Source organism: Alosa sapidissima, chromosome 17 (assembly GCF_018492685.1).
Source record: "Alosa sapidissima isolate fAloSap1 chromosome 17, fAloSap1.pri, whole genome shotgun sequence".
Taxonomy (NCBI): domain Eukaryota; kingdom Metazoa; phylum Chordata; class Actinopteri; order Clupeiformes; family Clupeidae; genus Alosa; species Alosa sapidissima.
The window spans coordinates 31,906,415-31,919,913 of NC_055973.1; the positions used below are offsets into that span (position 1 = coordinate 31,906,415).

Here is a 13,499-nt window from a genome sequence, read left to right on the forward strand (position 1 = left end):
AGTCTCCTGCTCTCGCAACAGAGCAGCTTTGGCAATATCACTTTATATGCATATTCACCATCAAAAATACAAATGTGAAATGCAAATGTGTATGATTTGTTTATTATATGATTGCGACTGCAAGCAGTAACAACTGAAACGCTAAGGTAGGGAAGTAGCAGTCAAATCATTATCAGTTGTGTTTCTTTCTTCTCTTTTGATCCGTAAAACAAAATATATCAAGCTTGCTAAGTGTTGGATCCTATTTTCGAGCTTCACGTACGAGGCTAGACACACAAGCACAAGTCCCACAAAACCACTACCAGAGGAAGAGTACGAGACCTTGGATCCTTCTGTCAGTGCAATCTTTTGGAACTTTTACCATTTATGTCACTGAGCTATGCTAGCGTGAAGGACTGAAAGGCTAAATTAAGACTGCTGGAGACCTTTAGAGTTACATTTCGCTGCGTTCACTTCACCACACACACTTGAGCTCCTCCGCGTCCCAGCGTGGAAAGATCAGACCTCCCACCCCACCCCCACCGCACCCCGACCCCACCCCACCCAACCGCACCCCCACCTCACCGCACCCCACCCCACCGCACCCCGACCCCACCCCACCCCACCCCACCGCACGGGCAACAGGCATGTCCTTGGTCCAGGAGCGCCCCATCCCAAACGACTCGGCTGAGACGGGTAATAGAGACGTGACCCAGAAAATCACTGCTCATCTGAAGAATGTGCAGCGTGCGTGTACCATGAAATGGGCATAATATAACATGCCCTTGTCCAGATTACACCCTGAACATGAATACTCATCCGCCATCGCACCCACACATACAGCCAGGAAACTGTCAACACCATGAAAACACATTATATGCCCCAAGACGTGTCAATTTATGACGCATAAAATATTTAAGAACGACACGTATATGGAATGAGTGTGTTGTGCTTCAGAGATTAAGTCAACAAATGCTGAAATGATTCTGCAGTTGGAAATAATAATAAAAAAAAACGAAGAAAGACAAGAAAAGATGTTGGAAGAGTTTTAAATCAAACAAATAAACTGTGCTAACACAGAAAATCTGGAAAGCAGTTTCCCAGAGATATGTACATGTGAGAAAATGCACAGGCAACACGTTCAAAGCACTGATCTGTCTATTAGTGTAGCTTTGGTGCTGGCCGCCCCAGATGTCCCACCCATATATTTACAAGGCGTTCGGAGAGCAGTGCTAACTGGTTGGACCACTAATCAGTGCATTCAAAGCATTTCCATGCAGTGCTCAGTGTTAGGGTGTGGGTTAGAGCAGAGCAGCCGCCTCTAGACGGATTAGAGTTACACTCACCTTCTCCTTGTCACTTGCCTCCCTGGCAACAGTGGAACCCTGTGAAACAAAAGAAAGCATTTAAAAAGGTGATGGAGGCTTATCGGGTTTTAGCAGACTGCAGTTAACATTCACACGGGGGTGGGGGGGGGTGGGGGTGGGGGTGTTCTGCGGCTCACCTTCAGGTCGTACTTCTTATACACTGATAGCCTGTGGCTGAAGACGTTGCGTGTGACAATCATGTAGGTCTCGTCGCCGTCCACCGTAAGACGGTACATTCCCAGGAACTGGGGGAGAAGTGTGTTGCCATGACACTCCACTATGAACTGCGGCGAAAGGGACGAGAGGTAGAAAAACAGGGTTCAGAGCAGGGAAAGCGTCCGTGTTTAAAGGGGCGAGAGGTAGAAAAACAGGGCTCAGATCAGGGAAAGCGTCCGTAGTCGTGTATAAAGCAGATTCTGGCTGACGGTAACAGCAATAACCCAGAGATGAGCAGAGGGTAACAGCCCCTCACTGAGGGCATCAATCTAGTCCAGGCAATGCCAGTCTGCCCTCCTGGTAAGAGAAGGGTTGTTTGACCAGCTGGGTCACTTCTTGGATTTCATCTTTTAGCAGATGTTTTAATCAGTAACAGCTTGGGGCATGGAGTAAGCAAACAATACATCAGCTGTGGTTCCTCTGGGGCTTAAAGGCAATGGTGCCTGCATCATATAGGACTTGTAGGATCAGCTTTACCACAACTACAGCAAATGAACAGCAGAAAAGGTCCTATAATCTGAATTTATGAGTGGTATCCAAAGAAGTATTTGATTTAAAAAATAAACAAACCCAAATCTACAGTTCCAAACGTACTACTGTCAAGAATCTGGCATACAAGCTCCAAGATAAAAATGAACTCAAACTACCAACAGTGATATAGGCTTCACACACTTAAAAAAAATACATGAACCTAGTTGAAGGAAATGTCTTCTGTTTAAAGCCACACTCCACTGTGAAAATGACCCTTTAATGCACTACAATGTCTTGTCGCACTGTACCATGACTGTTTGCCTTTCTGTAAGTGGCCTTGGATAAAAGTGTGTAAATGTAAACGTAAAGCCACACTGCACTGTAACGATGATGCGCTCTGAGTGTAAATGTGAAGCCGCACTGCACTGTAACGATGACGCGCTCTGAGTGTAAATGTGAAGCCGCACTGCAATGTAAAGATGATGCGCTCTGAGTGTAAATGTGAAGCCGCACTGCAATGTAAAGATGATGCGCTCTGAGTGTAAATGTGAAGCCGCACTGCACTGTAAAGATGATGCGCTCTGAGTGTAAATGTAAAGCCGCACTGCAATGTAAAGATGATGCGCTCTGAGTGTAAATGTGAAGCCGCACTGCAATGTAAAGATGACGCGCTCTGAGTGTAAATGTGAAGCCGCACTGCACTGTAACGATGACGCGCTCTGAGTGTAAATGTAAATGTAAAGCCGCACTGCACTGTAAAGAGGAGGCGCTCTGGCCACCAAAGCCCTGTAGTCTGCACCTGGGAGTGGCAGCCTCTACCTGGTGGTACTTCTTGAGGATGTTGTGCATCTCGGCCACGTCCTCGCTGGTGATGGTCTTGACGACGTACCTCTTGTCGTAAGAGGTGTGGAATCGCGCACCACTGCGGCCCTGTGCATCGCTGGTCAAGGGCGCGCTCCGCGTCAGAGAATTCTGGGGGAAAAACAAACGACAACAAACCTCACCACGGAGTCATCAAACAGAGCAGAAAACCTCACCACCGAGTCATCAAAGGTGCATAATCCAAGCACAGAAGTCAAGAACCTCAAATGGAAGAAGTCAACAGCCTCAAATGGAAGAAGTCAACAGCCTCAAGTGGATTTTGTGTCGTATGAATATTTCATGAATTGCACAGTGGGAGGTATCAAAATCGCTTTAATAGTACCAAAACTCTCATTTTTACTTCTTAATTGGTAACTTGACATTTCCACATACTACCTCAACAGCAGCTTGTGACTCAAGCTTGAATCAAAAGGCTGTTAACTGTACTGCAGAAAAACACAAAGCCTGGGAACTGTGTGTGTGTGTGTGTATGTGTGCATGTGTGTGTATGTTTGCATGTGTGTATGTGTATGTGTGTGTATGTTTGCATGTGTGTGTGTGTGTGTATGTGTGTGTGTGTGTGTATGTGTGCGTGTGTGTGTATGTTTGCATGTGTGTATGTGTATGTGTGTGTATGTTTGCATGTGTGTGTGTGTGTGTATGTGTGTGTGTGTGTGTATGTGTGCGTGTATGTGTATGTGTGTGTATGTGTATGTGTGCGTGTATGTGTGCGCGTGTATCTGTATGTGTGTGTGTGTGTGTATATGTGTATGTGTATGTGTGTGTGTGTGTGTGTGTGTGTGTGTGTGTGTGTGTGTGTGTGTGTGTGTGTGTGTGTGTGTGCATGTGTGTGCGTGTGCGTATATGTGTGTATATGTGTATGTGTATGTGTATGTGTGTGCATGTGTGTGTATAAGTGTGTGTGTTTCCCACTTTCTGAGTAGCCTGAGCAGGGAGAGGCAGACATGACAAACTTGAGAAGGCCGCAGGCTTGGTCTGCTCTGCTGGAGAGGATGACTGGCAGACACAGCTGCTGAGGTCCTGCTGTTTTTCAGAGCCCCATGTGTCTCACGCACGCACACACACGCACACACGCGCACACGCGCACACGCGCACACGCACACACACGCACACACGCACACACGCACACACGCACACACGCACACACGCACACACACAAACACACACACACTCAAACACACACACACACACACACACACACACACACACACACACACACACACTCAAACCATCTCTCCCTCATTTTAACTCTCTCTCTCCTTCCTCTCCTTCTCTCATTGTTACAAGAGGCACAAGGCAGCTGGCGCGGTCTGGAGCCATGTTCCGTGTTCCGTGTTCCGTGCCTGCCCTGTCCTGAGCAGAAGCTGAGGCAGGCCAGCCGAGAACTACCGGGACGCGACGATGGCCGAGGACAGCCTGCAGCGGCAGCGGCATCGTGGTCTCTTTCCTCTGCAGTAGGAAGTGTGAACCCAGAGGAGTGCGGCAGAGTTACGAGACAGGCCTTTGGCACAGCGTTCTGGCTGAGCGTTCTGGCTGAGCGGAGCTCGTCAAAAGCACAGGCCCTCAACGTGTTTGGAAAGTGTTGGGACCCCACAGTGTAGGGGCGACTCTTTTAGGGCTACTTGGCAATAATGGCACATTGTTTTGCATTGTTCGGTTTTCTCATCATTTACTTGTATTATGATTGGTCAACTAGTTTAGAAAATGTTTTTAATGTGTCTATTTTCAATCTCAATTTGAAAGACAAAACCAATAGTGCAAAGTTATTTACACAATAAAAACGTGTCTGATTTACAAAACCAATAGTGCAAAGTTATTTACACAATAACAACGTGTCTGATTTATAAAACCAATAGTGAAAAGTTATGTACACAATAACAACGTGTCTGATTTACAAAACCAATAGTGCAAAGTTATGTACACAATAACAATGTGTCTGATTTAACCGTCTCGTGCATTCCTGTTCTGACAGTGAGGCTCACAGTTGTCACCCCCCCCCCCCCACTTGGCTAAAGCTCAGTCCCCAGCCCGGCCGAGACAGCCGTTTGACTTCAAACAAGGTCAGGCCACCGGCTAATCCTCTGGCCAGCAGTCGACGGAATCCCTGGAGCTCCGCGGTGGGTCACACAGGCAACTGAGCTCCAAAACGAGAGGGGGGTGGGGGGGGGGGGAGAGGGAGAGAGAGATCAAGAGAGCGAGAGAGGGAGAGAGAGATCAAGAGAGCGAGAGAAGGAGAGAGAGAGATCAAGAGAGCGAGAGAGCGAGAGAGAGATCAAGAGAGCGAGAGAAGGAGAGAGAGAGATCAAGAGAGCGAGAGAGCGAGAGAGAGATCAAGAGAGCGAGAGAGGGAGAGAGAGATCAAGAGAGCGAGAGAGCGCAAGCTTGTGCCCGGAACGTCAGCCTCTCTGAGCGGATAATTGCAGACGTTGCTCGGGATAATGGCACGATGCCCACCGCTATAGCGAAGACAAGAGGGCGTGCTGGGGGCGAGGCGGGCACCCACGCCGGTGGTTTATCACCTCTCGCTGGAGCTCCAACGAGCAATCTTTTCTCATAAGCTTTTACTAGAGGTGGCCCGGCCTAAAGCGTCTTGCCATTGACCACCATTAGCGTCTTGGCCCAAGCCTTGCAGGATCAATGAATGGGTTGAACCGTAAAGGGAAATGAAGAGTTTGCTGTCCAGCCTCTGTTACCCATGTGGGTGGACAGGATGTCGGAGGACTGACAGACTGTACTTATGGCATCATGATGTAACATATTGGGGCATACTAAGACAACAGACTGAGTATCTAATGATTAGACTGCCACTCATTAATCATAGTCACGCTACACACACAAATACACATTGGTTTGCAGGCGTACAGCATTCATGCCAGAAAACCTTGCCCCCATCACCCTACCCACAGCGTATGCCACCCAGCGTATGCCCCCATCACCCTACCCACAGCGTATGCCACCCAGCGTATGCCCCCATCACCCTACCCACAGCGTATGCCACCCAGCGTATACCCCAATCACCCTACCCACAGCGTATGCCACTATCCCCAGCGTATGCCCCCATCACCCTATGCCAAGCGTATGCCACTATCCCCAGCGTATGGCACCATCACCCTATGCCAGCGTATGCCACCATCAGCGTATGGCACCATCACCCGATGCCAGCGTATGCCACCATCAGCGTATGGCACCATCACCCGATGCCAGCGTATGCCACCATCAGCGTATGCCACCATCAGCGTATGCCCCCATCAGCGTATGCCCCCATCAGCGTATGCCACCATCCCCAGCGTATGCCACCATCCCCAGCGTATGCCACCATCAGCGTATGCCACTATTCCCAGCGTATGCCACTATCTTCAGCGTATGCCCCCATCAGCGTATGCCACCATCACCCTATGCCAGCGTATGCCACCATTAGCGTATGCCCAGCGTATGCCCCCATCACCCTATGCCCAGCATATGCCACCATGCCACCATCACACTATCCCCAGCGTATGCCACCATGCCACCATCACACTATCCCCAGCATATGCCACCATGCCACCATCACACTATGCCCAGCATATGCCAAACATGACCCCAGTGACCCCCTGACCCAGGCCAGCTACGGTCTCCCCTTTCGTGCGTGTGCCTGCGTTTACCTGGAAGTCTTGGTCATCGATGCCAAACCGCTCTCTCAGGTTACGAAACACCAGCGGACAATACTCCTTAAATTTAAAGTGACTTGGCATGTTCTCTCTGCAAAGAAAGAACACAAACATCAGCCTCTTCCAAAAGCACCGATAAACACCCAGTGCAACACACAGTCATATCATACAGTACAGCTGCACAAGAGGTAACAACACTTTTCTGTGAGCTGAATTTAGGGGTCGAATGAAAAAGGGTTTTGTTGTCACTCAGTGATGTATATTTCAAATGACCGCAGGTCAGCAGTCCTCCAGGCATGACCTGCACTAGCTGTGACTTGTAGGCTACCCTTGCAGTCTACCCCTTTCAGCAGTAGTGGCCTCGTGCTTTGGTGTTGAAATGCGAGCGCTCACTTGTTGAATAGGTGGTTGTCCACTTTAATCTTGGAGTAGGCCTTGAAGTCATCCGGCATGAGCATGATGGGGATCTGGATGTGGCTCAGCTCATTTATCTGTACAGGACAAAAAACAGACCAGTCAGTCACAGGAAATGACATCACAAGTCATAAGACACATCACTTAAGTTGACAACACTTTGCCAGTCGAGACTCTTGCATTGGTTTAACACAAACGCAGGTGAATCTTTTCAACATTCAATGACCGCAATCTTGAGCGACCTCAAAATTCACTTTTCACTTACTAAGGTCTTCTTGTCCTTTCAGTGTTTTATATACAATCTCTCAATCAAACACACACACACACACACACACACACACACACACACACACACACACACACAGGGTTGAGCCCTGCGCTCTGCAGGGTCCAGGACTGGCGAGGGCTCCAGTGCCCATGGTGCTCCAGGGTGCCAGTCTCGGAGCGACGCCTGGGCACACAAAGCGCAGCTTGATGGCGTGCGAGCGAGACAAGGACAGGGGCCAAAGACAATGCCTTGACCTCACGCATCTCACACAACTACTGTTCTCTGTTACCAACCATGCCACATCCAAAGCCCAAGTGCTCAGTTGAACGCCTGCAATAGGCAGGCAGCAGCAGCAGGGAAAGGTGGCAAAGTTCAAACGCATACATATGTGTAACTCTTTAGTGTTATTAGCAGGTTTGCTGTGACAACAACATTCAGGTGTTGTAGTTACAGGCTGCAGAGGTCGGTAGGCTCACAGTAATTGAACTTTGGGGATAAAGCGTTTCTCAATCCAGTGAGCTCATTCAAATTATTGTCTTAACGACTGAAGCTGTTAGACTCTGCTGATTTGGTGCTTACTGCCATAACAATATTGGACCACAATAAAGTGATGAAAACATAACGACTACTTTCTTGCTCTTCAGCACTTGCAGAAAGAGAGGCAACACCTTCAGGCCTGACCTTCACTCTATATACACAATAAGAACCAGGCCAACTTTTACATACAGTACAGCGTAAAGTTTTGACAGTGATTAAGATGCACGGCACAGTTTAAAAAAGGGGAAAAATGTGCCTTCTCACAGGGACAGTAAAGTAACAAGTCATCAATCCACCAGGACACAACCTTGGGGAGGGTAGACTGGGATTGAGGTCCCTAACAGCCCTCATCTCAACCTGGCAAAGTCCCAACTCCAAGGAATCTGAGGGGTGAAAAAGTTCCTATGAACCGGTGCAAGGAGACTTTCAACGGCAGGCAGAGTTCTTATTTGTTCAGTCCGGGGAAATTTAATTGCAACTCATTTTTCTCTCCATGATTCCCCCGGCTTTCAGCACTGGGGATTTCCATCATGCTGTTCTAGTGCAGTTCCACAAGACTGGCGTGAGAAGGGCGTGGTCTATTTGAGAAGGGGCGGGTCTATTTTGGACATCAAATCCCTTATTCATTCAACATTTTACCTGAGCTGCTTCTGGGACCAAAGTTCACACATTTGTGAGACACAAATTTGGAAGACAAACTGTGAGAGTCAGCATACAAGGCTAGTTAAAAAAACAAAAAAACAATGCATTGCCAATTTCAGTTGCCAAGTTCAACATTCTTGAAACCAACAAGTTCATTATCAAAGATTCTGCATCATAAAATCTCTGCAGTGCTCATCATAAAGTCATACCATCATAAAATCATAAAATCTCTGCGCTCAGTGCTGGGTGTGATTCTCAGTTGACACTTTTGTGCCCTTGAGCAAAGCACTAGACCCTGAATGACTCCAGGGACACTAGCCCTGTATTAACCGACGCATGTACATAGCTTTAGATAAAAGCGTCAGTCAGCTAAATAAATGAATTTGTGCTAGGCCTAGCTCATACTTCCAGTAACTATATGCATGTGACAATAAACTTCCTTGTATCCTTGTATCAACATTTGAAAATGTCTCATTTGTAAACTATGGCCCACAGCTAAGATCATTCCTCAAGACAGGTACATCCATCATCAGTGTGAACAGTGTCACTGTTAAAAATTGGTAACGGCCCATTTCATCAACAAAAAATGCGGAGAAGTTCAACAGGCCCTGTGTTAGGGGCAATACAAATGTATGCAGGTCGAGAGACAGCAGGGCTGCTCAGGTCAATGATATCGCTGACATACAAGGGTCCAACAGGCCTGTCACTTATTAGGCTCGGCCCCTGAGGCCACATGACTCATGGCCCTATTTATTGTTTACCTCCAGTGGGGAACATCAAATCTTCCTTCAGAACGTAGGATTTCTGAGAGGAGGAAGCAGCTAACACAGATGTCTCACGGGCTGTCATGACTCTTCCTCCTCAGCGGATCAAATATAAACCGCTCTATTTTAAGTCATCCAAACTTGCCCCAAACTTATTAGCTTATGATTTATTAACAAGGCAATTTTCTCTCTCTCTCTGTCCACTACGACATCCAAGATGAAGGTTACAGTGTGTGTTTCAGGGGAATAGGTGCATGATGGATGTGATAGTTCTGGACCCCTAAGCCTCTGACAACCTGACATGGAACAGTCATAAATCACTAACCATGGAAATTACAACCAGCCACACAGACTGTTTTCATTATAAAAGAGAGAGAGAGAGAGAAAGAGAGAGGGGGAGAGAGACAGAGAGAAAGGGGAAAACAACTTTTGCAGGAGGCCTTCACCTAGGAAAACAATAAGTTAGCTCAAATGTGACGGAACCAAAACTAAGAACTAAAACCCTAGTGTCTATTCTAAACGTGTTAACCTTGATGCATGATGCATTTGATTTAGAACATTCATATTCAATTGTAAAGGACCACTTTGGAGTTTTAATATCTGCTTTTGATCTAATGAAATAAGTATGGGTTGGTTTATTGGTAAAATATGTTTGTAAATGTGTGTAACTTAATCTAAATGAATTCTATATTTCGTATGTGCCTTTAATGTTATTTGTATGTGATTGACCGGAAATTCTGTGCACCTGTAATGTTGAAATTTGTCCCTTTGGTGGCACCGTAGTTTGCACAAGGGAAGATGAGCTTTTAAATGGTAGCTGGCGGGTGTGAGTAGTACGAGTGTGTTTGGGCCGACAGGATTTTATCAGATTTCGTTTCACTCATGAACTTAAATGACTTGACGCCCGTTTCATGACGGAAGAAAGGACTATCATATATTTTGCATTCCTTGGTGGACGAGGTACGTTTCATTCATACAGTAGTTATTTAGGAAATGTTTGCACATATGTATGGTCTATTTTGCTGTGTAATTAATGTGTCGCTCTAAATGTTTATTCACGTAATGATGTTTTGTAGCCGTGAAAGCAAGTGTGTGATGTTTGTATGTATGTTTTTCAATACAGTTTTCACGGTGCTAAGGTGACGATGATGGATTAAAAGTTGAACGTATGCTGGTTTGGCGAACTAAATAAAGAACACCTTATGCATCAGTCGAGACTCTCTTTTTGGATCCAAGGGCTGCTACATCAATATCCATCTCTCTCTCTCTCTCTCTCTCTCTCTCTCTCTCTCTCTCTCTCTCTGACGCCTCCCCTGCTGCAACATGTGCAAGCTCGATGAAGACTGTGGAGCGGAGCTTCCTGGGGGTGGACTCGAGGGCCCGTTGGCTGATATCAGAGGCGTCTTGGCTCAGACAGACAGATCATACACTGCAGCTGAGCACAACAACGCCACTCAGCACACCCCCAGACAGACCAGTCCCACAGTGGTGGACACAGCTACACCACAGTCAGCCACAAATCTCACAGTTCCAATGCTATTTTAATGTTCAAACAAAGCCAGTGGGCAAAGCAGTGCTAGCAGCTCACATTCACCTGCAGTCAGTGGAAAGAATCAAGAAATCAATGGATGTAAATGACTATGATAGCTTATGATAGAGTCTTCTTCATTGGCTTCACTGAGATTCAAATCCAAATAGGCAGGTTGGTCCATTCATAAAGTACTCTAACGTCAGGGATCATTTCCCTCTCACTTTTTACTGGAGACAACGTGTTCAACATGCATTTAAGCTACATCTGCTTGTCTGTCTTTCACAGTCATTTAGCTTGACTGAAAGTTAGTCATCATCAACTGGAGCCGAGTTAGGCAAGGTGATGATCTTCAGATTCTTATCTCTCGGATGATTTTACCACAGTTCTGCACATCTACCTGCAAACGTTACTGCTTTCTCTAAGCTCAATATACGATTAGTTGCAGTCACTTCTCTTTTTTAAAAGGCCAGCTGAATGAGTATGCGTAAAAACTACACAATCTCGATCTCTATCTTGGTCTGCGCATTCAACTACTTCCACTAGACTTCAACTAAAACACACCAGGCTACCACAACATCGCTGAAAATAGGCTTTCACTATTTCATTTGAACACTTTTGACAAGCCACAACCATAACTTGAACATTGATCTGATATTTGTAATGGCTACAGAGAAAAGAAAACTGAAAACAGAAGTTATTTAGAGAATTTACAGAAGTTGACCCCAGTTGAGACAGTTAGCCAAACTATGTTGGCAATTCAAGACTTCTAAAGAGTTTTGATTCAGCATTCCCAATATCTATATCACCACTTGCAGCAACACTGTAAACTTCTTTAAGCCAGGGAAGTCTAAAGACATGAAACATACAACTGAAGAATATTAGATAATCATTATGCAATTCCACAGACTCTCGTGGGCAAATTGCATTTAGCAAATGATCTGCATCCTTTGTTGTTAAATCATATTTCTAGACTGATTCACAATCAAGGGAATGACACCCTGAGACACAAAGAGATTGCATTTACTGCTTCACTTAGTAAGAGTAAGCATGTGTGTGTGTGTGTGTGTGGAGGGGGTATCAAATAAATCAAACGCTCTGGCACAAATTCAGCAACTGTTGCACAGTCAGCACTTATCTCTCTTCAGTCGCCTCACGCAGTCCAAGTTTAACATCACCACTTCCTGTTTGTCTCCATGGCAGCGGGCTAAGGTTTTCCGCTTCAAACTGAGCACGCTTGCCCTTGGCCAGGACAGGAAGAGAGAAGGTGCAGAGAGAAGGTGCTTATCCTGCCACTGACAAACACCTTCAGCGAATCAACTCAGTCACACTAACATCCAACTCCACAAACCCACTCCTCTCAGTCACACTACAATCAACTCCACAAACTCACTCATGTTGGGGAAATTTGCAACTCAATGTGGCCCCATTGTGTTTCATTCATTGCTGAAACATAACCTAACAAATCGAGTTAAACAGATTTCTTAAAAGAATAGGCCTGTGTCTAATGTATATTTTTTGATAAGCTGCTATGCTATTTAGACGTGTACATGGAGAGAGAGCACTGCGAAAACTGAAAAAGGTTACTAGAAGGCCTCATTCCATTGTTGGGAGGTAGCCTTAGCCCTTGACCTACGTCTGGGCCCGGCAGAACACTATTTACAGTGAGTGACCTTCAAGGGGATCTTTTAAACAATGTAATCAGATACACAAACAGTGCAGACTGCTTAAGATATGAATGCTCTGTGTTAAAAGCATAACATCACCGTCTAAATATGAGTTTGCCTTCCATAACTTTGTCCTATTTGACAGATGGGAGGATCAGCACAACATCATGATCAAAACAGGTCATATAAAAGCAGTCTCAAATGGAGACACACAAACCAGAGGGACACAAGTGCACTTACTCTTGTTTCTTGTTAAAGATGTCTGATATTTATACAGAACCTGAGACACCAAATAATGGACAGGCTATAGAATGCACATGCACATTCTTTTTTGAGTCAGTGTAAAGGCCACTGGATTCAAATCTACCATAATGGAAACAGCTATCAAAAGGTTTTCTTTGCTATTACAATCTCTCAGTTTCAAAGGGGTTTAATATCATAACGTTGTTTGATCAGTGGTCAGTTGTTTTATCTTTCAGTATAGTCCAATGAAAAACTTTTCCTCAGAGAACTTTCTGCTGAACTTCGAGCAACCAGAGAAATCTCCAGAGTCCCAGAAAGCATCTGTTTTCTACATAAGATGAGCTGCCGCACAGAGGCTTAGTGTAGGCTAGGTTATCTCAACGCTAGCGCTATCAAACAATCCGCCCAGCGCTCAGCGCAGGCCCAATAAGCTCAGCGGAGCGGACGGGAAGTGACCGAGTCTATATCAGGCCTCCCGATCTCAGATGATTGAGAGGATTACACACTAAAGTTGAGAACATCGCTGTGTTGTTATCAAGTACCTGCTACACTCATCTCATGTTAAGTCTCAACATTTTAACAGATGTTGATATTTCTATGGATTTATTGCACTACTTTCACAGTAACTTTGAAAATTAATACAGTTGAACTAGACTGCATTTCCCGCGGGAACTGCGAAAGTGTGCTTGCCCTGGTCCGGTCACCAACGTGAGCAGACAGTGACTGGGCTATGCTGAACCTGGCTTGATCCAAGCAACAGTGTCTTTCAGTGTTAGAGCAGTGGCAATACCTCAAAAGCTCTAGTAGAGGGCTATTCAACTATTGGCTTGAGGGTTGAATGCGGTTCGTTGGATTTTACCTTTGGGCCTGCCTT

General features: G+C 46.0%; 1 protein-coding gene across 4 annotated transcripts in view; it reads right to left on the reverse strand.

Annotated features, from left to right (window-relative positions):
• The window catches only part of pip4k2aa (phosphatidylinositol-5-phosphate 4-kinase, type II, alpha a), a 31,727-nt gene that overhangs the window by 10,657 nt on the left and 7,571 nt on the right, over positions 1–13,499 (reverse strand). For all 4 annotated transcript variants that reach the window (XM_042067413.1, XM_042067414.1, XM_042067411.1 and 1 more), the window contains exons 2-6: positions 6,956–7,053; positions 6,557–6,653; positions 2,853–3,005; positions 1,484–1,630; positions 1,326–1,364 (exon numbers count right to left, since the gene is read on the reverse strand). In XM_042067413.1, the coding sequence (XP_041923347.1) occupies positions 1,326–1,364; positions 1,484–1,630; positions 2,853–3,005; positions 6,557–6,653; positions 6,956–7,020 (501 nt within the window). In that variant the 5' untranslated portion in view covers positions 7,021–7,053. The remainder of the gene's footprint in view (positions 1–1,325; positions 1,365–1,483; positions 1,631–2,852; positions 3,006–6,556; positions 6,654–6,955; positions 7,054–13,499) is intronic.